Below are 27,493 nucleotides of genomic sequence, written 5' to 3'. Positions count from 1 at the left end.
TAAGAAATCAGTCACAATACATGTTTGGTACCATGACTGTCATTTGCTTCTCAAATCTTATCCAGTATTGCCACATTCAGTCAGCTTTCAACAAATTTGCTGCCTTATCCAGATATGTGATCACTTCTAGGAAGACTGTTGTATCAATGAGGATTATATATCAATCTTTTATTAAATTATAATACAACTTGTAATAAATTTGAATATAATACAAATTACAATCTAGATACAAACACTATAATGATATATCTATTCTCAAATATAATACAATACATAAATATAATGGAAATTATAATAAACAAATTATAACTAATAGTGAGTCACACTTCCCCAGAGCCTTCTCCTCACTGATCTTAAAATGGTTTATTGAAGATAATTTACTTCTCCAGATATCCTGATTTTACAAGTCAGAGAGAGGTCAGTACCTTACCCAAGGTCAGTGGGAAAGTTTGACATAGCAGCCAGAAGTTATGGCTCCATAGCAAATGCTTTAGTGGTGCCATCATATCTTTACCTCGTATTGCCCATTGATACTTACATAACGAAGGGCTTAATGATGCAATTTCAGGGGTTGCTCACATTTCATGAACAGCTCTGCTGCAGCTCTTGGTAAAAGCAGGAAGAAGGACATGGCAAAGAGTGAGTCTAGGCCTCTTTAAATGTGAGGCATTTAAAGGCCCTCTATCAGACTTCAGGTGAGGTTGCTTTTCTCCTCCTGTTTGCTGCTTTCCAAGGAAAGTCTGCTCACCAGATAGCAGCTTGCTGCTTATTGGACGTCAGGGAACAACCCCCCACTCCACCCCACCCCCACCCCCAAAAAAATCTCTTCCAGTTCTGATGCTGACTGCTTTGAAGAACGCAGAGAAAGTTGGCTTCTGTTAAAGCCTTGTACAAAGTGGCCAAGTTCCCAGGCATACGTAGAGAAGAATTGGTCAGACTGTCTCAACTTCTAAAAAAAAGTTAGAGAACCAGAGCCTGGAAAGATCTTCAGTCCCTGCAGTTAGAAGGGCTCCAATGCAACGGGAAATTGGTATGCAGACAACTAACCTGCAGAAAGAAAAAGTTGATGGATTCTCAATTAAGCTAATATTGGTCTTGTCATTAGGTTGACGAGCATCCAGACTATTCAGAGAACACTCAGAAATGCTCTTACACAGGACAGGCCCAATCTGTTTCTCTGACCACAACAAAATGTACACCGCCATCGTTCTCCCACATTTGCGTAGCTAATCACAAAGCCAAAACTACTCTGGAAATGCTTCCCTCAGCTACTGAAGCTCTCATAACCTACCTCTTAGGGGGCTTTACCTCATGTTCATTCATCGTTTACAGAGGGCAATTTCTTCAGGGAAGGATGATTGTCTTATCTGCCTATGTAAATTTATGGTGTTCCACCAACGTAACACTATAATGATGACGAATTGAAACAGCTCAAGGAGAAGTCACTGGACAGGTGGCTTGGTTTCAGTAGTTAACTTCTGGGTATTTCAAAACTTTGGCATGTTTCAGTGACACTGTTTGTACCTTACGTTATTTACATGGCTTTATGGCCACGAATGAGAGCAACAGCCTTGTAAAGAAATGAGATCTCTCTGAGTCAGTCAGTGGTAGATTCACATCCAGGATCATCCCAGGATCCAAATGATGAGCTATTTTTATAACGCTTAGGACTGCTCTGATTCACAAACTGTATTTTCACCCCAAAACATTAAGGCATTCTTTGTACTTGACCTTCTTTTCTCTCTTCCCTCACTACAAAGGGAAGGAGACAGGGTTCAATTTCATTTTGTTGGTGAGAACTTTAAGATGATTTAGCGCTGTTGGAAGGAGTCAGTATAGCAGTTCTTGTGACAGATGTTTTCTGTCCAAGAAGATGCGGTGCGGGGAATAAAACAGGTATTTCATGAACTTCCACCCCCATTTTCTTCCTGGAGTTGTCAGCTAACAGCCTCGCTCTGCGTAGCTGGAGAAGGCAGGGAAAACCAGTGGGGCTGCTGGAAGGCTAAGCCCTCTTGCTAGCAGGAAGTGGGCAGGAGTTGCTGCGAGGTTACACAGAGAGTGGCTGGCTTTTGACAGGGTATTTGTGGCTAGTGCTATATAGCTCCAGGGAAGTGACTATATACCATTAACCTCTAGTATGAAGCTGAGGCAGGCCCACTAATGCTGGGATTATCTTTAATAATTGTTTGGAGAATAAGTAGCAAGTCTACTTTTCAGGCATTTCACAGAGTATCTTCCCGGATTTCCAGGGACGTGAGGCAGATCACGGCCTCTCTGTCTTTCACCAGGGTATGCCCCTGCCATCCAACACACACACACAAATTCTCACTGAGTCAGATAACATGACTTCTGTTCCATTGGGAGAAAAGACGTGTTGCAAAGATGTTTTCTCAAAGAGAAATTTGTATACAGGTACATGGACTTTTTTTTTCTTTACATTATGAAAGAAAAGAGAAGTGTTACTCTCTAGATGGGGTGGTAACAAGTCACAACAAACCAAGCTGCAAACATGTTTATCACTGACAGAGGACTGCTGGAAAAAGTTGTGTGGCACACCACTCTTACCACCAATCTATGTTTGGCTGTGGTTTGTGCCACTCACCATTCCCTCCAAATTTTCCCACATGGGTGCAGAGTGGGTTCTGGGTACTTTGGAAAGTTGGAGACAAGCCCATGGGAGCGGAGTATGCTGAAAGAAGGACAGAGTCAGGTGGAGAGGCTGCAGATAGAAGCACTAAATGGAAGAAAGTGATACTAGTCCTTGTCTTTGGATAGGTTTTGGGACAGTGCACCTGGCCCCTGTCACCTTAGCAATTAATCACAGAGCCACAGAAGAGCCCAGGTTGGAAGGGACCTCAGAAGATTATCAGGTCCAAGCTTTTCTGGGAAAAGGGAGCCTAGATGAGATTAGCTAGCACACCGTCCAACTGCATCTTGACAATCTCCAGTGATGGGGATCCTACCATGTCTCCCTGGGGCGGTTGTTTATTGTTCTCCATGTAAAGAATTTCTTTCTTATATCAAGACAAAACCTCTCCCAGCAAAGTAAAACATTCACAATATTATATACAACGTTCAAAATCTTCTGCACAACAATGCTTCACAGGTATCAAGGAAAGCCATTTTGGTTGAGATGAAGTTGAAGAGAGTGTAGCAGTCCTATTAGCAGCTATGTGCCTCAGGAATACCATGTTACTGTTTCTCCTCTGATTTGTAAGACTTGGTTAAACATTACTCAGTCCGTAATTCTTTATTGATTTGCTAGACAGACCAGTTATTTCTGCTCATTGTAAATGGCATTTGCTTGCATAGGTTGGTGAGTGCTTTGCCCTTTCCTTCTGCCACCTGATTGATTACATGTACCTCAACGAGTCCTGCAGAGGCCCTCTACATTAGGGAAGGGATTGATTGTGAAGAGAGGCCTCTGAGAAACAGCCACGGACAGGTTGAGAGCTCAACCACCCCGCTGTCTGCTGGTAAAACTACACAGCAGGCTGTGAGCAATCCAGGAGATTCCTAGAGTACGTTGAGGAAAACTTCCTGGTCCAGGTATTAGACAAACCAACCAGAGGAGAAGCATTAGTGGACCTGGTGCTCACCAACACATAGGAGCTCATCAAAGAGGTGAAGACTGGAGGCAGCCTGGGCTGTGGAGACCGCACCCTGGTTGAGTTTGTGATCTCAAGGAATATAAGCCTCGCTAAGAGCAAAGTCAGGACCCTGAACTTCCAAAGAGTGAACTTCAAGCTAGTTAAAGACCTAGTGGGTGAGATCCCCTGGAACACTGTCCTTAGGGACAAAGGAGCTGAACAGAGCTGGCAGCTCTTTAAGGGTGCTTTCCTTAGAGTAGAAGAACTCTCCATCTCCCTGCGTAAGAAAGTGGGCAGGGAGGACACACAACCAGGATGGCTGAGCAAGGACCTGCTGGGCAAACTGAGGCACAAGAAGGAAATGCGCAGACAGTGGAAGCATGGACACATGGCCTGGGAAGAGTAGAGGGATGCTGTCCGGATGTGCACGGATGGGAATCAGGAAAGCCAAGGCACAGATGGAACTGAGCTTAGCAAGGGAGGCAAAGAATAACAGGAAGGGATTCTATAGGTACACGTGAACCTAATGAGGTTCAACAACTCCAAGTGCAAGGTGCTGCACCTGGGCCAGGGCAATCCCGGACACGAGCACAGACTGGAAGAAGAACTCATTGAGAGCAGCTCTGCAGAGAAGGACCTGGGTGTTCTGGTGGACAAAAAGCTCAACATGAGCCAGCAGCGCGTGCTGGCAGCTCAGAAGGCCAACTGCATCCTGGGCTGCATCAACAGAGGGGTGGGCAGCAGGTGGAGGGAGGAGATTGTCCCCCTCTGCTCTGCCCTCATGAGGCCCCACCTGGAGCTCTGCATCTAAGTCTGGGGTCCCCAGCACAAGAATGGTGTGGGGCTGTTGGAGTGGGTCCAGAGGAGGGCCACAAAGTTGATCAGAGGGCTGGAGCAGCTCTCCTGCAAAGAAAGGCTGAGGGAGCTGGGGCTGTTCAACCTACAGAAGAGAAGGCTCCAGGGGGACCTCACTGTGACTTTTCAGTACTTGAAGGGGCTTATAAAAAAAGATGGAGAGCGACTCTTTGCTCAATCTGATAATGACAGGACAAGGGGGATTGGTTTTAAACTAAAAGAGGGGAGATTTAGATTAGTTGTTTGGAGGAAATTCTTCACTCAGAGGGTGGTGGGGGACTGGAACAGCTTGCCCACACAGGTTGTGGATGCCCCACCCCTGGAGGTGTTCAAGACCAGGTTACATGAGGCCATGGGCAACCTGATCTAGTGGGTGGCATCCCTGCCTATGGGGTTGGAACTAGATGGTCTTTAAGGTCGCTTCCAATCTGAGCCATTCTATGATTGATTCTATGATTGAAAACACAGGAAACAGTGATTTTAGAGAAAATAGGCCTAGTGCTTTCCCTGCTCTGCCTCATTCTGATTCTTCAGGCCCTGCAAAGCAGTTAGGGAGTACCAGGCTTCACACCATTTATTTCTGCAAAGACCTAACCTTGAGTTGGCCTTGGGAGCTGCCACTGTGTTCAGCCTGCATTTGATAGGACTCAGAACAGTTTCCAGTTCTGGAAAACTCCCCCTCCTACTCCTTGGCCCCATACCAGGTTTCTATATCAAGGAGCTTAGCTAGTTCCACTTTAGTCTTTGTATCTTTTAAATACTCAGTGATAAATAGTACTGAGCACTGACGCAGCCCAAATTGTGCTCTCGGGCACCTGTCAAACAAATGTGTTGCATGAAGGAGGAAATAAACAGTTCATATTCACTTAACTCCTCGAGGGCCGAGGGCAACTGTCTGGAAGGTAGTGGGAAATGATGGATGATAGAAAACCTGTAGCAATGGGAAGATGTAAAAGGAAGGAGAGTGACTTGCGTATTCATGTTTGGTGCCCTGATTTTTCCTATATAACCAAGCCGAAACCCAGCATTTACACTCCTACTCTTGCTGTGCTTCCCACTTGTAAAACTGGAACAGCTCACACCACTTCACCTTTCCTGATAAGGTGAAGGGAGAGCAAGCAAGGATAAATTTAACTAGGGACGCTGTGGTGTGCTAGGAGACATGAATACTATGGTATGGGAAGTTCTGGCAAAGATATCCTATCTGTCCAGGCTGCCTTCTTATAGTGCAACTGACTTCAAGAAAATTAGATAGCTGCTGGAGACAAAAGACAAGATCTAGCTAGATCCTGGATCCCCCAGTGCAGAGAGCTGGAGTGAGAACAGTGTACTGTTCTCCCAGGTAAGCAGGACCTGCTGGGACAAAACAGGAGACTGCAAGTGACAGAAGACATGACAAATCAGTAAATACAATTATTCCTTTGCTTCTTGAAAATGCTCAGAAAAAAATAATTTAATAGTTCCTGGAGGAGCCTCTGACTTATGCTCAGGGTTTGCAGAACTCAAACTAGGGCTGAATACTTTAGAGAAAAAAACAAAAACAAGGAAGGACTCAAACAAAATGCAGAGCGTGCAGCGTAACAGCAGCATCTCACAGCTGTTGAACATGGCATGACACTGAAACCATCTGGTTTTAAATGGATTCTTGTGCAGTTGAGCTCATGCTCACTCAAGGCCTCTCCCCTGCTGTGCCAAAACTGCAGCCATGCTGGGACATGGGGTGCCTGCTAAAAAGCCTTGCCATGAGGGAGACTCCAGGACCTTCAGCCTCATCGAAAAGCAAGGCATAAACAGAAGAGTGCTTTAAAATGGCTGGTAATTCTTCATATAGACTTACTGCCCTCCTATGGCTGCCAGAGAGCTGTACTGCAGGCACAGGGAGACCAGGGACTGAAGGAAACAGTAAAGAAAAATTAATTACGTATTCAATTTTAAAAAATTTAAGTTACGAGAAACTCACACCATTTGATTAACTGAAGTGCCTCAGAAGGCAAGAACAAAGCAAAGCAACGTATTATTGGTTTGGGAGTATCAGGGAGACCACCACATATTTTGTTTTACAAGGACAGGGAGCCTTGAGCTATTCCTCACCAGGGTTCTGACAGCAATTGCCATTAAGTCATAGAGATGGTCTAACTTAATCTGATGGCCCCATAGAGATTTTGTTAGCAACTGGTGCAAAGAAGGGGTGTAGAACAACAGACCACTGCTCTTTTTCCTGACTGTAGTACGAGTGTGTTGTGACCTTGCTATATCCACTAACCTTTGCTGACCCAGTTTCAACAATTTTTATATACAGCTTTTGCTAAGACACCTCATATTGCAGATACATCCTTTTCTTTCTGTGAACCAGAGGGAGACGATCTTCCTAGCACTTTTCTGGCTGCTCACGGAGGTAATTTCTGAAGTTAGGTTTTATGAATGAGACCTTGAGTATCTGATGAGAGCTGCTGTGGAAGCACAGCATGATTCTGACAGGTGTCTTATTTCTTGTAGTTTCTTTATGACTGCACTGTTTCTTGCGCATTATTTTTGATGCACTGTAGACACTTTAAACAACCCCACAATAACAACTGAAACCAAAAGCAACAACGAAGTGGCAAGAGGAAACAGCAATTAAGCACAAGCAGAAACTATGTGGTCAGAAGGTGACAACAGCAAACTGATTGCATTGCACAGGCTTTTAACAAAGACACTAAAAGCTGCAAGAAGGCTGCATATCTCCCAGCAATGACAAGCTTGGGTTTGCATTAGGCAGGCTTACCACTGTATGTTTGTTCCTCGACATAGCCTCAATCTTACATGAGAAGGACTGTTGTTATGCCCAAGCCACTTTTCAGACTAGATGCAACAAAACACTCATTTTAGACTGGAGAGGAGATGTGACAGGGATCATGTAGAGAAATGCCAACACATGGCACCTCCCATAGGACTTTGAGCTGCTGAGTGACAAGGTGGGTGTCATCCTAAGCCTACCTGACCTGACAGCTGTACTTTTTCAGAGAGGCATATCAAGTATTTAGGATTTCTACAAGGTCAAAGAGATTGCAGTTTAGCAGAGCATGCAGCAAGGTGAAATCAATGACTGCACAGAACAAACACTTTGCTATGCACACACACGTGCAGAATCAAGTTGTCAAGTTGCAAGACCCCTGTGCCAATTTCTTGCGTAGTAGCCACTAGGCTCTTGTTCCTCCTTTTTGAAGGGTGCAAGTAAATCCTGTGCCATGCTGTGCAATGTTAGTATCACAAATAAAACTTCACTTTCATACACAAGTGAAAATGTCCAATGAGATGAGAAATCACTCAATATTGTTTTAAAACTCATGTGTGTATAGACACACATTCACACACGAGGTGCATCAAGGTGAATATATATGCTAGTAGTAAATACATTTAAACTTTTACACAATTCAACCACTCCAGTTTTTATACAATATACTCCTATCACTCACCAGGACAACATATTTTGTTGCACTGACAGAATACACTGCTCAGTTACCTTGTAAAGTATTTTTTATAAGTTATGCAGAATTTGATCAGTAAGAGGCCAATCTTTGGCAAGCACAAATCTACAAAAAACTGAAGGACCTTTAATAATCCTTCAATAATTGAAAGATCCCTCCCCGCCCCCATTTCCTTCACATATCAACTGTATGTCCATAAAAATAAATCATTTTAAACAATATGCTACAACCCTGTTAAGAGAAGCAAGACACTTCTTCTAGTACATATAAATATTTAACATTCTCTCTAAACCATGCAGTCTAAAAAATAAAATCATGATTGCAAGTGATTGTATTATGATTTGGCACCATAACAAACAACACAACTTTCCCATAAACCTTAAAAAACAGCAGATAGCTCTAGTAGTTTACATTTAAAAAAACTATCAGTAATAATTAACTCTCTGCCTGCAGTTTCTAAATTCAAACATTGCAAATTTAAGAAATAAGAACAGAAAACTAAAAGAGCAAAAATTATTCGTCCAGAGACACATATAACTCATAAAAAACTTGTTTTTTTAAAAATTTGTTTGAAGCACCTACATCATGTCCTTGTTAAATATCAAAGTAGATTAGCTTAAACAAGTCTATTGGAAAAAACACTATCTTAAAAAGGCATAGTTCAAAGTGTTATTGAAAAAGTAGCTTCAGACGTGAAGTTCTCCATCTCCCAATGACATTGCATTGTTCACAAAACACTATGTAATGTTATATTTTGAAACACTGATACTGATCAGCTGAGAAAACAGAGCTAGTTTGTCTATTATACACACCTAAAAAGAAAAAAATACAAAATTTGTCTACTTCTAAGAAAGTGACATAAAAAGAAATAAAACACTTTTAAAATGCGTAAGAAAAGTGTGATTAATACATCTAACAGCAAGGTCAAGTCAGATTTTTTTTGTTTTGTTTGTTTTTACTGACAACACAGTGTGATTTTTTTGTTGTTGTTACGAAGTCACTTAATGCTGTGTAAATATTTCCAGCATTAATGATGCCTGTTTCAACATTAAGGATGTTCAAACGTCCTACTAGTGACATGCTGTCTAGATCCATCATGGCTATGTCTTACTAGGATCAAAATAAACAGACATTTGGAGCAATTTCAATAGAAATTGTACAAACAGGCCAGCTTATGAAGTTCAGCCTTACGCATCTGTCTAATGCTCACAACTAGGTGTAACAGTACTCTGTTCTCTGCATACTGGCTGCTGTGCTTTTCTAATTGCAAGTATGACTGAATTTCATTTCACGTTTGCACAACACTTCAGAAGTGTGAAGTGTCAACAATTTCAGAGTACAGTTAAACTTGTCTGCAATTCCACGGCTAAAATGCCTGAGTTTCTGGAAGCACAGATCAGACCCTTCATCTCTCCAGTGCCCCACACTACATACAGGCTTCCTTGCTCACAAGAGCCTGCATGCACATTAAATAACATACAAGTTATTTAACCCTGACCTCAGCAGTGAGCTAGGCTTTTCACTGGAGTCCAAGCATTAGAAGTCCTGTGAAAAATCTCAGCTTAACATGTAACTAGGACTTTAGTATGCATCATGTCACAGTTATTGCTTTCTTTACAAGTATATGGCACTAGGTGTAAAATGTTATGACTTATTCCAAACAGTATACCGTACTTCACAGAAAAGCTTTAAAAAGAATCCTCCAACTCCCTCTTCTTCTAAATATACAGCTGGTGGGAGGCCAGGGTGTCCATGAATGGTCGCACAAGGTTGTCTGTCGAGAAGTAAAAGATCAAGCCAAAGGTGATGGAGATGGGAAGCGCAGGCAATGCTTTCTTAAAAACAGCCAGTAATAAAAGAGTTAAACATAAACCCTGCCAGAGAGAATAAAAAAAAACAAGGAAATAAAGTAAGAAGCCCAAAAACATAGGTCATCAATAACCTAATATACGAATAATAAGCTCTACACACTATACAGAAAGTGAAGCCTGCCTGAGCTACAGTGGGATGAGACATGTTTTCCCACACCATCTTTCTCACGAGTTGGCCAGATATTTTCTTCAGCAATCTGGAGCTGAGCTGTTTGCTGAGAAAGTAGCGTAAAACAGCTACTGCTGACATACAACTGACCCTGAGAGGTTAATTTATTTTCAGATTATTTTATGTTTTGTACTATACCATTATGTATTTGTTACTGATCCAGCAGATAAAACTATTTAAATCCTCTTGAACTGCATAGATAAGGAGTTTCATTGGAGGGCTCTAATACACAGTGGCATGTACTTCTTATACCTTCACAGGTTTCAAGGTCTCTTGGGGAAAAGAACAAGAAAAAGATATTCCACTTCTGTTCTTTTGATTGTATTGCTTATCATGCTAGGTAAATTCTGTTCTTTATCTTGATGGGAGGCCAAGATCCATCTTTTGGAACACGTGAACGTTTTTTGTAGGTTTTGGATATACAGTACAACTGTGTGTATTGAAGTATGAATTATCTTATCTGAGCCCTTTTTTCTCCCTCCACAATGAAGAAACCTCAGAGACAATGTTCACACTGGGCTCCAAAAAACATCTATTAGCTACAGATCAGCAGTCAGGATCTTTTTAAAGTCAGTATTTCTAGAGTGCAAGGTTGATTATGATCCAGCTGAGCCTGTGGCTGTTCTTTACACTCTTCATGGACCATATCTGGCCTACACCTACTCCATAGTTTCCATCTACATTTAGAGATGTGCTCACTGCAAGGAAACTGCAGAGACCGTTTTGGGAAACAGAAAGCTACATATCAACAAATATAAAACTGCAAAAAGAAGCCAGAACAAATTTAACAGCACTATAAAAGACAGAACGGGGTACATGGTCTGATGGACAGAAAAGAGAGAGCTTTCCCCACAGCAAAGGGACCCTGTGAATGGCCACCAGAAAGACACCAGAATATGGAGCTAAGTGATCCTATAGGTGTCTCTGACCTATGAGGTAGGAAAGGTAATCACACTATTTAAATGAGATAATTTCTAGTTCTTGTGCTTTATAATCCATGGTTTTCACAAGTGATAGTCACTATAAGTCTTCCCCCTTGGGATCCAAACAGGGAAATGGAAGCCCAAGAATGACATCATAATTCCTTTTACCTTCTAAAACTCCTGCCATTGCTCTTCTGGTTAGTTTCAGTGAAGATACTGGTGTAAACAGCTAGTTCTTAGTAAGAACCTTACCTTAAGCAGGTACAGTATGACAGTCACCTACTTTTACTGATAATTTTCATGGATTTTTAACTTTCTTATCATTCTGTTTTCCCAGCTTAAACACAGGAATGAGATAGGCATCCTCTTGTGTCACAGTTCTCCTTAGCAAAAGGGAGTTAGCCTTTTTGACTACGCTTGCTAATCATGTGGAGTTCATAACACTGACTCTTGTGGCTGACAGAAATCCTCAATCTCTAATACTGAAGCAAACGCGCCGGTAGCTCAGCCGTAACTGCTGTCCCAGGGGCTGTTTGACCATCACTATCTCCATGCTTGGCTCTGGGCTGAGGAATCCTCCCTCCCGGTCTGTATCATTTAGCTTCTCCAACCACCTACTTAAGCCTGTCTTTATAGACCAAGCACTGTGCTAGAAAATCCACTGGTGCTTTCACCCGAGTACCCAGGATGTTACCTGTAGCGATGTAGCAGTGCTCAGCTGTTGGTAATTCTGGCAACACTGCTGTGCTAAACACGACTGTAAGATGTAAAAACTTGCTAACTTACTATAAGAATGGCTACAAAGCAGGCTAGTGTAGTATTCCAATCTCCGCTAGGTGTGGCAGCTGCTTTCCCAACAAGAACACTGTAAAATATGAAGTCTCCAAGGCCCAGCTTCACACCCCCTGTGAGAAATGGGAAGGAAAGAAAAGAAAATAGGTGTTACTTCTCCAGTTTTGCTTCCTCCTGAACAGTCTTTCTTTCTGGGGACCAGCTGAAGGTTGCTAGTCCTGGCTACCAACCAAGCTGGACCCTTAGCATCCTGCACTGAGGTAAAACGGATTATCTCCACAGATTACTGAGAGGGTCAAGACTTAGAGACACCCTCTTCTGTGGTTATTTTTACTCAACTTCACTCTCTGAGGTGCTTCCCTGTGCTGCCTTACAGCTGTACCAGCTGAGGGACGGAAGAGGAGTGGGATGCAAGGGGAAGAAGGAACTGCTTAAGTTGTCTGCATAGCCAAGGTGTATCACTGGAACTACAATCCCAGAACAGATACTGCACCAGTAAGAAGTAACACACAGTCAGAGTCAAGACCACTGCTGCTCAACAAGTCACAACTTTTCAAATAAACTGTGATTAGACCAAACTGAGTTAGCGTGTTAACCACTATGAGTACAAATGTCAGGCTATAACCTGACTGCACTGAAAACAAGATATGAAGCTTCCCTTACTTTCCTCCTCCTCCAGTTCCTCTAAAGAAGTGATGGGGTGGCTTGGAACAGGACTCCTTGTCTCCAAAATCTGAGAGTCCGAGTGTGAAGGGCTACTGTGGTGCTCTCTCCCATCTTCGGCTTGGTTCCACAAAAATAGGCCAAGAAAAGAGGAGAGGAAAAAAAAAGAAACAAGAGGTAGCTGTATTTATAACTTGTTTTGATGCATGAAATCTCCACTCTTATGAAGCTTCTCAGGAATAGACAAGCCCTTTGTCTTGGGATCAGGACCAACTCAAGCACAGACATTTGCAGAAAACGTGTTATTATCTGAAACCGTTCAGGAGGCCACATGTTCACAGTTTGTTTGGCAACTACCCAGTGGCTTCAACAAGTGAGTAAATGCACAGAACTAAGCATTGCTCTGCCCATTATTAAAAGCAAAGTGAGTCTTCACCTCAGTTCTCAATCCCTGGATCGAGCTGGTAGGCATGCTGGTATCCCCAGCCTCTACAGGCCAGAGTGACAAGTGAAACCAAGTAAAATTAGTACATACTGACACAGTTACATCTTTACGGTGGAGATGCCAGGTGTTCCCTAGCTGGTACTATTACCAAAATGGATGACTAGGAAGACTGCCATTTATGAAAAACTTCTGTTCTGAATCACATTGATGTTGGAGTTGGGTGTTCACACGTATCAGAAATTTCATTTTTTTGGTCCTGTTAAATATATTTAACAGAGTCCTTTCATCTTTCCCATTCTCAGACAACAGTACTTTTGGAAGCAGCTTGTATGTGACATGTTACTCTATTTGACAGTTCCTATTTTTCAGAAGCATTTGTACAAACTTTCTAGTTTTTGGCAATCTGACAGGACGCTACTGCTGCAGACATGAACAGACTGTGATGTGGGACACACAGAGCTTCCAGAGAGGCATTCAGTAGAACTGAAGGTGCCGTTTGCTCCTGCTGTGTGCTCGATTTCAAAGCAGGACTGTGACTCTGTCATTTGTTAGTATGTCAGCTATTTTATCCTGAAAATAAGCAAATGCAACAGGACCAGATGGAAAATACTTCTAACACCACAAGTCAGACTTCACTCAATCACCTTCAAAAGTTATGTTTAACTTGCATTTCAAGAAGGTAAAAACAATGGCACACAAATTACCACAGGATCAGATAGAATGTAAACCTGGAACACATCAGCTCCTGCTGGGTAACTGCCCAAACATAAGCTTTACCCAAGGGTAAATGTAAGGACATTCATTTTCTTTGGCAGGGTAAGCTAAACTGGACCTAGAGCTAGCTAAGGGTATGTCTGCTCTGTGGCAGTTGCCTGAGTGCAACACCCTAACTCACTTAAGTTCACCAGCTCATTGGCATTATATTTATGACCCTGTGTAGTAATTAACCATCCCCGGCTGATAAAGTTGTAACAGCCACCCCACTAGCCCATTACCAGCTTTAACTTCAGTATAACTGAAGATGTGTGTTGGACAACACTTTTTTTTTTTTTAAATAAAGGCAGCCTGAATACTGGAGCTTCCTACACCATCTTTGCTGCCAGTCCAAACACCAGGTTTCAGAACACCATTAAGTTCTGCAACCGATGTAACGATACTGCAAAAAAAGTGCGACCTTCGGGATTCAAGACCTTAACATTGAGACTTGCAGTCTCAAACGTGTATTGTTTCCATGGGACACTGTGACATGCAAGCAAACCTGCATCCCATGTCTGCTGACTTGGTCCTCTTGCTGCTGTGTCTGGCTTTGCCATTCCAACTGTCCATATCATAGCAGCTAGAAGAAAGAGAGCAAGAAATCAGACACAAAACATTGGTCACTGTAGCTCAGAGTAGCTAAGTATTTAGCTATCCCTAAAAATATAAGCCTTTCGCCCATTACTGCTACTACAACACTGATTCTCAGTCAGTTTCCCTAGTCACTTAAAAGGCAAGGTCAGAGAAAACAAAGGCTATATATCCATTCAGCCTTTAAGAAAAGTCTCAGAGCACAAGTCAGTATAGTTTCGTCTGTATCCTGAAGACAGCAAAAATCCCAAATAAGGGTCCTCATCTTCTTTGTTTTTTTTTTCCTGGTTTCTGGCTCTTCTATTCAAAGGGAACAGTTGCCCAGGAAATGATGGTAGTACAAAATGTAACCAGAGATTAAGGCAGACGGCATACTCCCCCTCTCCTACTGAAGGTAAAGCACACAAGTGAGGGATTCATTGGAGTTGTCCGAGTGTCTGTTTTCTCCCTGCATTTCTGTTTTTTTTTTTCCTGTCAAAATATTGGCTATTTTTGCTTTCGTTCCAAGAACAACTGAAGGATGTTTGCAGGTTTATTCTTGAGATGGATCCCTAATTTACGAAGGGATACAAACCATGCTGAGATCAACGGAAGGGGACTCAAATCAGCTTTTTATATAAGAGTACATCAGTCTTCCTGTTTTCAGAGAAGCTAAACTGAACAACAACAAGCCAAGGCAAACACAGTGTCTACTATTCCATTACAAACTCAGTCAAGGTGATGTTTTTGCATCTAGAGGTAGCCACAAAATGTGGTCTCACAACAGACACTGACGTTCTGCCTAAGAACTTTTTGTTCAGTATTTAGTATTTGTTGAATTGCATTCTCCTTTAGAGAAACTGTTGTTTGTTTGTTAAATAAAACATGGGGAAAACTTCATCTAGATTGTTTCAGGCCGGCATAACAGAATGTCCAGTAGAATGGAAGTCAGGTGAAGCCAACAGAAGCTCTATTTGGAACACACAAAAGCATTTATATAGCACTAAACACTTGAAAACCTAGATCAGTCAAATTGTAGGCATCCTCAGCTTGGCACCCAACATTTGGAAATACTGATTCATCTTACAAGTGATGCAATGGAAGCCACTGAGGTCCAGGAAGCGCTTGAGCCCAGGTCCTGGAAATCTTAAGTCACCTGCCTTCCAACTATGCCAGTCTTAAGCATATGAATGCCTTTGTGGATAAGGGCACAGGATGTCATCATAGTTAAACAGTCCGAGAAATCCAGGGAAGAGAGGACTGATTTTGTTTGCAGAGCAATAATTGAACAGAGCCACTTGAACAGAGCAGCCACACAATATAAAATAAAGCAAATATATCTCAGGCACTGCCATGCATACAGTGCACAGAGCAAGAGAAGGCTACAGGAAGAGCAGAGCCTCAAACACTTAAAAGTGAGCCTATAAAGCATATGCAGAAGGAATACGGGTACTGAGGGGGCATCACCTAACTACATAACTTTACAAACACTGCTGTCCACATAAGGCTTTGTATGCAGAACAAAGACTTATGTTCTGAGGCTATTCATGGAAAGGTAAATCTACTTTTGTACATTTCAGTTTCACAAGGCAAATCTGCCCACCCCTGTGGCTAATTAGTGTTAATACCATTGTAACTGGTAAGGTCTTCTACAAATGGTCTCTTCCAGGACATAAATGTGCACCAATCTGAGGGCAAGGAAGTAACTAAAATAGTGCTTACTGGTTTGACACAGAAAAAGGTTTCAAGCTTAATGTGGTTAAAAACATTAATATTCTAATCTTACTCACAGGAATATATCAATGCAGGAAAGATGGGCTCATTTCTCTCCTGTGCAGTTTCTACCAGCATTCTCAGTGGCCCCTTAGGGCAGAGAACAGCCATCAGATCTGCAATGAGAAAAGAAACAGACCATCTTACCTTAAACTGTCATGCATATTTTGCATTCCTGATCTTTGAAAAGCTATTCTTCCCTAAAAATGACATATATCGGTATTATCTGGCTGATTTCCTGAATGGTGATTTCTGCCGCTGTGCAACCGCGGCTACTAGTCCCTGAAGATGACGTTCACTTAAAATACCATCCCCCAAGGCTTAATGTGACAGTAAGAGTTTCCATTGTATTAATCCTACAAGAAATCCTAAACTTCTTGAGAGCAACACATTATTCATTTGAAAGCAGATGACAGGATTACATTAAGTTGTTAAATTTCATTAGCAGAGAACTGGGGGTACTTTGTTTATGTTCATCAGTCCTTTGCTATGTACGCTAACTATTTTTCAGCCTTTGGTCAAGTTCCTCTTTGCATACTCTCTCCTGGTCAGAGCTCCTCACCAATCTGATTATTACCTTGCAGATACATCATTCTGCATGTTCTCTTCAAACTTTTAACTGAGATTACCTCTGAATAACCTCTCCATAAGCCACACCTTCAGAGTCACAACCCAGACTTACCATAGATGGAGATTGCACCTAGAATCACCCATGCCGACCACTCAGGTAGATACTTAATGAAAACCAGTGCCATCAGAGCACTGATCATAATGAGATATGCTTGCTGGAGCTGCAGGGGGCCTTTCCAGTGGATGCAAATCATCCCAACAGCTCCAAAATTCCAGATGACTAAAATGAGCGTGGGGTAATCCATGGCCACATTGTATGTCTTCAATACTTCACTGGAATGCAACAGTGAAATTTAGCTGAGCAATAAAAACAACCGACATGCAAAGCATCTTGCTAGATCTACTTAAACAAGCAAGCCTCCTGTGACACCAGGAGGAAGCAGGATATAAGCAGCTGTCATCACAAGAGGGGAACCAGCCTGGCAGCCAATTGTTGCTCTTAGTTCTGTGTTCCCTCTGCAGGGCACAAGTGTGCTGTGTGGCAAGCACTACATTGCCTTAGTCCTGAGGTCAACAGTGATTCCAAGGATTTGAGCAGGCCAGATTTCAAGACTAGATTTAACATAGGCTCATGGCTGTGCAACAGTCTTTACCTAACAAATCATGTGCAAGTCATCCCACCAGAAGCATGATAGGATGTATCTCAATATTAAAGATAAATAAAAAAACATAAGTAAGCGTCATCGGAAAGTTGAAAGCTTGGTTCCTTCTGAACTTGGAGCTAAGGGAATGAGTTTGAAGAGATGCAGTCTGAGGATAAGGCAAGACAATCCAGAGAACCAACTCAACACAAAGTTCCTTTCCACTTGGTTCTCAGAGCCTACAGACACACCAAAAGCATGTTTTGGGAACCTCCATCTAGCCGAACTGTTTCACATGACATCATGTCTAGAAACAATTGACGACAGATATTGCAGGATGTTGGCAATTTATACCAGTATCTCCTTAAAGTCACTATCAATGTATGCCTGTACAACAAGGTTCATGTTCATGGTATCGGTTCCCCTTGATTTTTGTAGAGTATGTACTGTAAAATCAGGTGTTGCCCATTAAAGACCACATTTTTCATAAAAAAGTAAAAAGCTGTCTAGTTCGAACAATTTTTATTTTAAAATCTCTGTTTGTAGAAGGAGGAGAAACATCCCATTCCTTAAGTTGGGGATTTTCTTCAAACAGGTGAAGAGGGTAGTTCTGAACCACTAAGTTACTTGCAACATTTCTACTTACCCGAGATATATGTAGGTGAAGAGAAATAGCAACATCAAAGAGGACAGGATTAGCCAGCCATGGATGAACTATTAAGGGCAAGAAAAGACAGTGATTGAAGGGGCTGTTCCCCCCTGCACGGGCTACAGTGCTGCATGCACTGTTGACAGACTTTCCTATTGTCCAGCAGTCCTTCCTTCTTCACTTCTCCTCCAGTTATAAAGACCCTCCTTCCCCACAGCTGATAAGGGAAGAGGGACAGCCAGTTGCTCCCAGTTCCCCCAATTCTATATTCTATCCTTCTTTTCCACCAGAGCCTCCACAGGCAAGAACGATACTAGTTCCCACATAGTTTGTCCAAAACTTCAGAGAAGGCATTCACACTAAATGGCACAACTCAGTCCATAAGTACGAGCTGCAAAACTTTTTGACCATATGGAGAAGACTCAAACCTGACTAGCACAAATAACAGGCTGTTTCTAACATCCTACCATTAGTGGCAAATTAACAGCAAAGCGCATTCTGAGGCACACTCTAACACTGCTAGCAGAGGCTTCTCTACAACGAAATTGTTGCCGTGACTAAATTGTGGACTAACCTGTGCAGTGCCTTTATTTCTCCCTGACAGACAAGCCTCACTTGAACACGTTCACAGCAAGCATGCAGAAAACACTCGGGCACGAATGCTTTACCTTGTAGCAGCGGTATTTATAAAGAACAACTAGGAAGACGGTCATTACAACAATGACGCTGATCATTATGATGGTGTTCAACACCGAGTTCAAGAGACGCTGGCCCACAGATGGGGTATCCTCACTGAAGGGAGTGTAGATCCTGCAGTATAAAGCAAAGCCATATCAAGTACATACATTCTCATCTAACTGGTTGCCCCAAGATAAAAACAGATCAGGGCAGGGGGGAAGAAAGGGAGGAATGACTTCCGAGGACAGTAAACATCAGATGTATCCTCTGAAGGGGCCGGGCTCCAGTTAGTTATCAACTACAGATTAATGTTGTTTAACCAAAGCATGTTACCACAGAGCAGCTGCGTCTGGCAGAGCTCTAAATGAAAACACAGAGCATAAATGGGAAAATAGTGAGAGAACAAGGAGGAACAGTTTTAAACTAAGAGGGGAGATTTAGGTTAGATGTTAGGAGGAGATTCTTCACTCAGAGGGTGTTGAGGCACTGGAACAGGTTGCCCAGAGAAGCTGTGCATGCCCCATCCCTGGAGGAGTTCAAGGCCAGGTTGGATGGGGTTTTGGGCAGCCTGGTCTGGTGGAAGGTGTCTGTGCTCACGGCAGGGGGGTCGGAACTGGATGATCTTTAAGGTCCCTTCCAACCCAATCCATTTTATGATTCTATGATAAATGACTAAGTTTAGCAATTTCTCTCAAGGCTGCTAAAGCCTATTACATGTCTCTGGACCCTCTCCGTGATAACAACAAGGACACATCCCAGGTGCTGTCCAGCAAAGGGGGACCCTTTCTTTCTACAATTTTCAAGAGAGTCTTGGGCTGTTTTACCCCTTCTTATCATGCCACCACCCCCTCCATTTTCTTTTCTTCGGTTCCATTCCTCCAGCCACCATGTGAAGTGCAGTTAGAGCGCTGGGAGTGCTCTCGGGCAGGCAGGAAGAGCTGGATGGAATTACGTATCCACACCACGCATCTTTGGGAACCAAAAGTGTCATCAGGAAATGAGACACTCATCCAAATGAACATGCTATTCCCTGATTGCTGCCAGCCAGTGGGTGAACAGACCAGGAGGTAAGCCTGGGCCTTTTATACTGCAGTATGAAGCAAATTCATTCCTATGCCACTCAGAGGCTAATGCCTAATGATAGTGCTAATGAATCAGTATAATACAGGCATGGAAAAACTTACACAGATGAACACGGCTTACTTTACTAAGATCTTGGTATGTTTACAGAGCCATCTTTAGCCACGTAAAGGCTCTCCCAGCCTGCCAAGGAAGCACACTGTGTACGTAGGTGTATGTGCACAGAATGTATGTGTAATGCTAGGGATCCCATGTACCCAGATGCTGTTTTGAAGACCCCACTTACAGCTGCCCGTTTTTCTCCGTATAGAAGCGCACTGACTTTATGGTGGCGACGACAACAATCATACAAAGGGTGACAGGCACAAAGAGCATGATTACATGCTTTGCTCCATATTTCAGCGTCAGTTCCTCATCTTCATTTTCCAAGGCACTCCCTCTCGCTCGAACACCCGAGTCAGACATATCCCCATCAGCAACAGTGTTAGGGCTGCAGCTGCTACCTGTGTGCCTCTTCTGAAAAGAAAAATTAAAAAAATATCTAAGATCCTTTCTTTGCATTCAGAGCTTCATTCCACCATATTTCATGAGGCTGCTGTGGGCTACCACAGCATACCAACTTGTTCCTAATGGGACAGTGCCAACTGAGCAATGCAATTAGAAATTCCATTACAAATAGGCTGCAACAGTTTTTAAACCAAACCCACAAATATAAGGGCCTCCCCAGTGCATACAGAGAGAGGCTGACACATGCATATGAAGGGTAAGGTGCACAGAAGTGGGAGGGAATAAATTTCATCTGAGGTGGCATAAACCTGACCAGATCCCGCTCCCAGAGCAGTGCTGTGCTTGTTTTACCACAATGCTTCACTGACAGGAGGACTAGATTCTGTTTTAACATTTGCTGCATTTGACCCGAGCAGACAAAGGGTTTCTGGCAAAACGAGAGAAGGCTGAAAAGGATATCCTGCAAGAGTTTTATGTGGATCAGGTCCTGATTAAAAGCTTGTATCTTTACCAAAAGGAAGGAAAGGGGAGGAGTATATATGGAGATAAAAAGGGAGGAAAAAGTCACAGTAGAGGAAATGGGAACAGGCAGTGCAGCTGCTGGCCAAGAGAGTGACACTAGAGAAGTAACACTGGCCAAAGCCAATCCTAAAAGCCTACCTGCTGGCATGGATTGAGGCATAGCAGGACTACATTTATCATCATACCCCATCTCTTTGGTGCCCAGGAAGGATGCATACTTACCCTATGTATCTGCACTTCCCCTGCTTCAGAGGCTTGCAAGCCATCTTGGTAGGAAGGTATTGGAGGGCTCTCTGCAGACATCAGAGATGTTCTCTCGTTACAGGTCTCATCCTCACTGTCTGAGTTGTTCATGAACGTGATCATCGTCACTTTCCCAGGGAGCACTCACTCAGGAGGGACACAGCCACGAACTAGTCACGACCGAGAAAACAAGCAAAGCCAAAGAGAAAGCGTGAGCACTGCAGTGCAAACAACTGGGAGTCTGATGAGGAAGCACAATTTCAGCAGGGAGGCCACAGCAAGCTGCGTAACTCTGTCTCCTTCTAATAGCTGATTTAGCCTGCTGTCACATCAGGCATGACAATCTGTTCAGTTAAAGTATCCTGCAGTCAGGGGGAACAGCGAAATGCAGCACTGAACCAACTGGACCTAGTCCACCTAGTATTTTTTCCCTCTGCCACAGCTGTCATAGTTCCTGCCTCCGTGCTTGGCCTCTTCCATTAGCAGTACACCTACACTTTCACAGAGCAGGCTTCTCAGTGCTTAGTGTTTGTTTTGTGTGAGCCAAACAAGGCTCCACCTCGAATGCTGCCTGGCTGCTAGACAGCTACAAGAGCTCAGCTCTTACACAACACTCCTACAGCCACCAGCAGGTAGCAGAAGTTTCTTAGTAACCTGGAGCCTCAGCTTTGCATAAGCCACTAAGCAGGAGTTACATACTGCCTTCCGTATTATGGCTGCTGATTATCCAGATGAATTTCATAAGCAGTTCTTCCCTTTGCCCAAGGGCTGCAGGTAAAATAAAGGGGAAGACTTGGCCCTTTAGGTGAGCCGCTACACTTTCCCCTTACATTGACTTGCGCTTAAAAGCAAGCCCGCTTGGATGGGCAACAACTTGGAGTATAGAAGCGGGGACTTGACATTTTTGGCCTCTTTCCACCTACCACTGTGCAGAGAAGTGAAGAAAGCAGTGGCACAATGCAAACAGCTCTTCCTTTTAGACACTGGAGAGAGAAGGCGCACTGCCCTGGCTAAAGCTAGTGCAGAACAGCCTTAAAGCCATGATTTCAGGTAGCTTTAAATAGGATCGATAGGAAAATTCCTTTTATCATTTATTAAGGCAGCTTAACAAAGCAACTGGAGTAAAGAAGGATAATTCAGGCACCTCATTCCCAGTCACCTATCCATAAGCAAAACCAGACCTCTAATGCATCGTAAAGCTGTAACACCTAGAAGAAATCCTCCTTTCTTCTGCTGGATTTTACCCAGGTATCCCCCCCAAGACAAACAAAAGAACTCCCCACATCAGTGTATCTCAGGTAATATAACCAACTCAGGGGAGGAAGCTGAAGAAGCAACATGACTTGGACACAGTCACGTAAATCTGAATTAAGCATTTATGGTCTGACCAGTAGATTTTGCTGTCTACCAGCCAGCTTGAGAGGTTAGAGTAGACACTTGAAAGCTCTGTGAGATTCTTGCTTCTCACTAAAGAAACTGAAATTCACTTCAAGAGAAGGAAAGGAGGAGGAGTGGGAGATTCCCCTGTCTTTCACAGCATCCTGAATACAATGGTCACCTTCAAGGCATTTCAGAAAGCAAACTCAATCTGCCCAAGTGAAACATTTTTCAGACATGTGCTCCTTCCACGCCTTCTCTTCAAGCTTTTTCCTCTCATTCAATTCCTCTTTCAGTGATAAAAATAGTACATGTATAGGAAACAAATGCAGGGGCAACCCTCAAGCCAGGCCTATCAGCTTCACAGTAACTGTGTTGCAGTGAGCTGCCTAATACTTCCTTTTTTGTGCCCTTTTTTTTTTTTTCCTCCTTACAGAGCCTGAAGTCTCCACTCCCCACCTGGTCAACACATTCTGAGCACGTGGGGGCTCACAGTTTACAACCGAGAGCCTGGATTCTGGTTCAGCTGTAAGAATAAAGTTTACTCTTTCAGAGTTCAGTACCAATATCTAGTCTTTAACAACCGCACGAAAATAATACAGAACTTTTTCTCCCAGTATTTCAGAAACCGCAACACAATTTTTGCTATGTGAGCACAGCAATATTGCAGAGGTTTCAGGAGGGACAGCCAATTAGCCTACTTTCATCATCCTAGTTGTACCCACTGGAAGAATTATACAGATAGCAAAAACACACCAGTAATATCTAACCCTCACGATTACTTGGAAAGTCTTTTGTTGCAATATAGCCAGACATTTTCTGTTATTCCCTCTCAAAAAGAATAAAGGCAAAGATACTACAATGCTTCTCATCTGCAGGCAGGCTCAGACCCGAAGACAGCTTTACCATCCATCTCCCATTTACGGCACTTTGGTTTTGGCGAGAGGTGACATAAACAGCCCCCAAAGCGCCAAGGACTTTACAGGAACCACCAGCCGTCAACAAGTCTTCTGAGGTTGTATTCACAGGTGCCTGAAAGTGACCTAAATCTGTGCTACTGCCAGCGGGGTTGTCCCACCACTCTGTCTCTTGTGCCAACACCAGGTGCTCATCAGCAATCCAGTTCTTTTGAAGAGACAACGGGCACTTATTTTTCAGTTTTCGCTGAGCCAGGTTTCCGTATGACAGGCTCCCAGGCTGGCTGCCCAAGCAGCCCCATTCCCAGTGCCCAGAGGAGGAAAGAGGCGCACAGGGCCACGCAGGGCTCTTTGATGAATGGCTTACAGAGGCAGGAGCCCTTTGCCCTACTACCAACCACAGCAGAGTCTGCCTAACACCACCGTTTACCCATCTGAGTTGCAGTGAACTGGCACCAAGGCTGTGCTGGCTGCCAGACAGAGCTCTGGTTTATAGCGTCTCTGCTTTCCAGGAGGAAGGACCAGCCTGGTCACTCTCACAGCCACACACTCAGCACAACCTTCTTTCCTGGATGTGGTTATTTTTCTGCATGACACCAAATAAATCAGTGCATACAATGTGTTTCCCTAGACTGAGCTGAACAGGGGAAAGGACAGATTAGGAAACAAAGTACAGAGGGCTGAGACAAGCACAATTGCCTTCTGGCTATACCACAAGAGGAGCTTTCAGAGGGATGAAATGCAAGCTGCATTTATATTCACATGACAGAGCATGGTCTACTAAATACAGCCAATGAAGGACAGAAACACCGGGTGCCAGACAGTCTTCACATTGACCCAGTAAGCCACAGGATATCAGGCAAGGTTTTCCTCTGTGGATGGATACAAACTGTTAGTACACATTAAAAAAAAAATCATAAGATGTTTAAGAACCAAAAGATCAAACTATCAAAACCACATGGCAGAAATGAAAGGGGCCAAAAAATAAGTCAGTAGTTAGATACTGTTTATAACAGAGCAGCTGAGGTGGAACTACAGTGAACCCTACATTACGGCAGCCTTGTGAAGCCTACAGGAAAGCACGAGCTACCATTTCTCTCTTTCCGTATGTCTTTTGTGCAAGGGATCTCTCTCCTCAACTCGGATAAATCCACTTTATCAATTACACTGAAAGGGGGCCAATTCAAGCTAATATGAGGATCTAGCCTCGGCTTGCTTTTTAATTTCATGCTATAGCATCACTGTGCTGCAACAAAACCAAATTCTTTGCTATGTTTTTCATCCTTGAGAAATATTACCAGTATAATGCATATAGCACAGAACAGCTGCTACTGGCTGGCATAGTATTTAATAATCCACTTGAGATTTTAAACTCCTGCTTATATATATTGCTCTCTTTGATGGCAATCAGATGAAGAGAAGCAGTTTTCCTTTGCTATGGTTAGACAAAGAGAAAACTTTGGGCTGACACTGACAGCCTGATGTTCTCCTAAGTTTCACTTGTAATCGCTGCTGTTGGTTAACATAAAGAGCAGGAAAACATTTTCAGCAAATCCAAGTGGTGGGATAACAATTAGGAGGAAAAAATTCCAGATTTTTCCCAATAAAGCCAAAACATACATGCTGCTAAAATCCCAAGTGGCTTGTAACACACCAGCCCAACGGTCAGAATTTGCAAACGCCATTCCCTTGCTGGAATAACAAAAGAAGAGGTACTACAGGAAGCAGGGGAGACTTGTAGTCCTCTCTCCTTTTCAGGGCATGCCAGCAGAGTTGCGTTAGCATTACTTTCCCACAAGAAAGGCACAGCACACAGCCACGGTGTCACTTTGCTGACAGAGCTGAAATCGGACCCTTCCCCAAGAAGGTCAGAAGAATTATTTTGCCAGCCCTAGGCCCAAACACTTAGCAGTCAATACCTAGGGGATACAGACCTACGTACACCAGTGACACCTCAAAGTCTGGGCCAGACTTCGCACAGAGGAGCAGCTACCAGCTCTGGTCCTGCTGGTGGTGCCCTGGGCATGTGGACCAGCAGCTCCTGACCGTGACACACCAGGGACATTTGGGGACACTCCGGGCTGTCCTCCTGCACCCTGCCCGAGGGCTTGGGGCACCGGGGGCAGCTGGCACAGCCCCTCCACGAGCTGCCCCACGGAGACACACAGGAACACGAGAGCTTAGCTGGCCTGCAACATGGGGTCGGCTTTGTCGCCCACCTAAATACACGGCCGGCCACCTCCGGGCACTCAGAAAGAGAGGTAACAGACGCTTTGCCACCCCGGGAACGACAAATACAGCCCGTTTGCCATTTCACACGCGCATATGTACATAAGCGCACACGCATATATAATACTTGTACGCGTATATTTCACCAGGATGACCCAGCACGGCTGCCGGTCCCACGCCTCCCCGGAGCGGCGCCGCCGTGCGACCCCCAGCCCAGCCCGGGATGGCGCCCGCAGACGGCTCGGCCCGCCCCGGCCGCCCGGCCCCACTGCCCCCCTGCCCACCTGCGCTCGGCCCGGCCCGGCTCGGCTCGGCTCGGCTCAACTCGGCCCTGCCCGGCCCGGCCCTGCCCTTCTCTCCATTGGCTCCGGAGCCTCCCGTCCCCACCCCTGGCCGAAGGAAGGGTGGCGCCCTCCATCCCGATTTACCACAGCAGCTGCCACTCGGCCGCCGCCTCCGCCCATCCGGTGCCCTGCTCCAGTAGGAGGGGGGGGCGGGCGGGGACCCGCGGGGAGGCGCCGTCCCTCGCCCTGTCGCTCAGGGCCGGGGGCTGCCCTGCTGACGGCAGCTGGGCCCGCGGTGTTGTTGAGGCGTTTAAACGCGTGTAGCCGGCCTTCGTTAATGGGAAAGCTGCGTGAGGGTGCGGGTTGTTAGCGAAATAATGAGGGAGAGTAGGAGAGAGACCGGAGGAAATGGCCAAGTGGGTTTGTCTTGGAGTTTGGTCTGACCTTCGCTCACCTCATGGATCAGGGGTGAATAAAGGAAAACCACAAACGTTTTCACGTTATTTGCAATCGTTATGATGAGAGAGGGAGTTAGGAGAATCTTACCAAGTAGAGATAGAGCGCTGACGGCATTAAACTAGGATGCTACTTAGTGTCTTTGCTGACTGTGGTGCATTGGTGCAAATTAACTAAAGCAGGAAGCCTTGCGCCCCTTACCAAGGTCAGTCTCCTAATAAGAGTGTGAGCCTATCTAAAGAAACTGGTAGAAACTGGTCCTGCGGATGGACAAGAGCCAAGGAGCAACTGAGTCTGCACAAAGACAAGAGGTCAACTAGCGGTGACGAGGAAGAGTCATCAATCTTCATCCCCACGAACCCCAACGACCACCACCAGAATACACTGCACAAGCGCAGATGGGAGGAGTTTATGGAAATGACTCCTTGGAACTATTTTTAATACGAAGCAGGGACAGGTTAAGAATATGTATAGGCATATTGTGAAACTTCATGCATATGTAACTCTTTACTGCATATAACCAAGGCAAGTCACCGCATCAGGTGCGCACGACTTTAGCGTGACTAACCCCGGGGTGCCCAGCGCTGAATAAACATACCTACTTTACAATCTTACTGATTGTGGAGTCCGTTTTCCGCAAGTCAATGAGAAGTTTAGACCTCTTTTTGATTAAAATTCAAGTCTAGTGTAACAGCGAGATAATCATGCAAACAATCTTTCTCAAACATCACAAAAATCACTCCTGTTCCTCTGTTGTTGCCTATTACGTTATCAAGCAACAGTTATACGAAATTCAGGTTCAGGTAGCTTTCACCTGCTTATCATTTGTGGGGTAGAGGCATAAAAAGCAGCAGTCATTTTCCTGTGCTGCTGCTGCTTTCGCTTAGGAAGAGCACCAAGTACAGACACACAGTATTTTAAGCAGAGCTCCAGCTTCACCTGGTGCCATCCGTGATATCTTACATGCAAAGGAAGGAGGGGTAGGGTGGTGTTAAAGGAGATGCAAGGTATGACAAGTGAACCACTCCTGTGGTATATATACCACACTGTGGTATATATGATATACCACACTGTATATCATTGGACAAATTGGAAACCCCTGAAGATTCCAATTCTAATTTGACTGTCATGTTCTTTTTCCCAGTTTTACTGCATAACACTGCTGTTGAGCAGTACTGCTTCCTTATACCTGTAATCCTGGTTCTGAGTCACTTTGCACGCAGAGACAAGTTACACGTAAACTTCTTCAGGGCCCTGGGGAACTGCCTATCAAAGCGTGGCTGGCTGTTCTTTTCCAAGATAAAACTAGTTTAGGAAAACTGATAAACTGCATATTTGGCTGTATACCTCACTGGCAGAGCATCGGAACTTGTTGCTAGGCCCATTAAAGTCACTGGAGCTACATGCAGGTTTCATCCATATGGAGTAATTTGCTGAATTAGGAGTATTTCTGTCATGTAATGGAC

General features: G+C 44.1%; 1 protein-coding gene across 3 annotated transcripts; it reads right to left on the bottom strand.

Annotated features, from left to right (window-relative positions):
* Window positions 1-153: 153 nt before the first annotated feature.
* PSEN2 (presenilin 2) lies at window positions 154-25,737 on the bottom strand. Of its 3 annotated transcripts, XR_014582371.1 has the most exons (13): window positions 25,572-25,709; window positions 20,744-20,934; window positions 19,779-20,008; window positions 18,403-18,544; window positions 17,732-17,799; window positions 16,557-16,777; window positions 15,892-15,990; window positions 14,034-14,111; window positions 12,331-12,450; window positions 11,662-11,780; window positions 9,587-9,786; window positions 669-1,047; window positions 154-549 (listed from the first exon to the last, which is right to left on the bottom strand). XR_014582371.1 is itself a non-coding variant. In XM_083831249.1 (12 exons), the coding sequence occupies exons 2-11, from the start codon at window positions 20,885-20,887 to the stop codon at window positions 9,631-9,633; spliced, it is 1,377 nt and encodes a 458-aa protein (XP_083687375.1). In that variant the 5' UTR covers window positions 20,888-20,934; window positions 25,716-25,737; the 3' UTR covers window positions 154-1,047; window positions 9,587-9,630. The 3 variants fall into 3 exon arrangements, 2 of the variants coding, with proteins under 2 accessions (XP_083687375.1, XP_083687374.1); XM_083831249.1 differs by lacking the exon at window positions 25,572-25,709 and adding an exon at window positions 25,716-25,737 and having other exon boundaries at window positions 154-1,047; XM_083831248.1 differs by having other exon boundaries at window positions 154-1,047.
* Between the last annotated feature and the right edge of the window lie 1,756 nt (window positions 25,738-27,493).

Source organism: Anser anser (assembly GCF_964211835.1).
Source record: "Anser anser genome assembly, chromosome: 3".
Lineage (NCBI taxonomy): Eukaryota > Metazoa > Chordata > Aves > Anseriformes > Anatidae > Anser > Anser anser.
The sequence above is the reverse complement of the archived record's forward strand: the minus strand, read 5'-3'. Positions and strand labels throughout refer to the sequence as shown.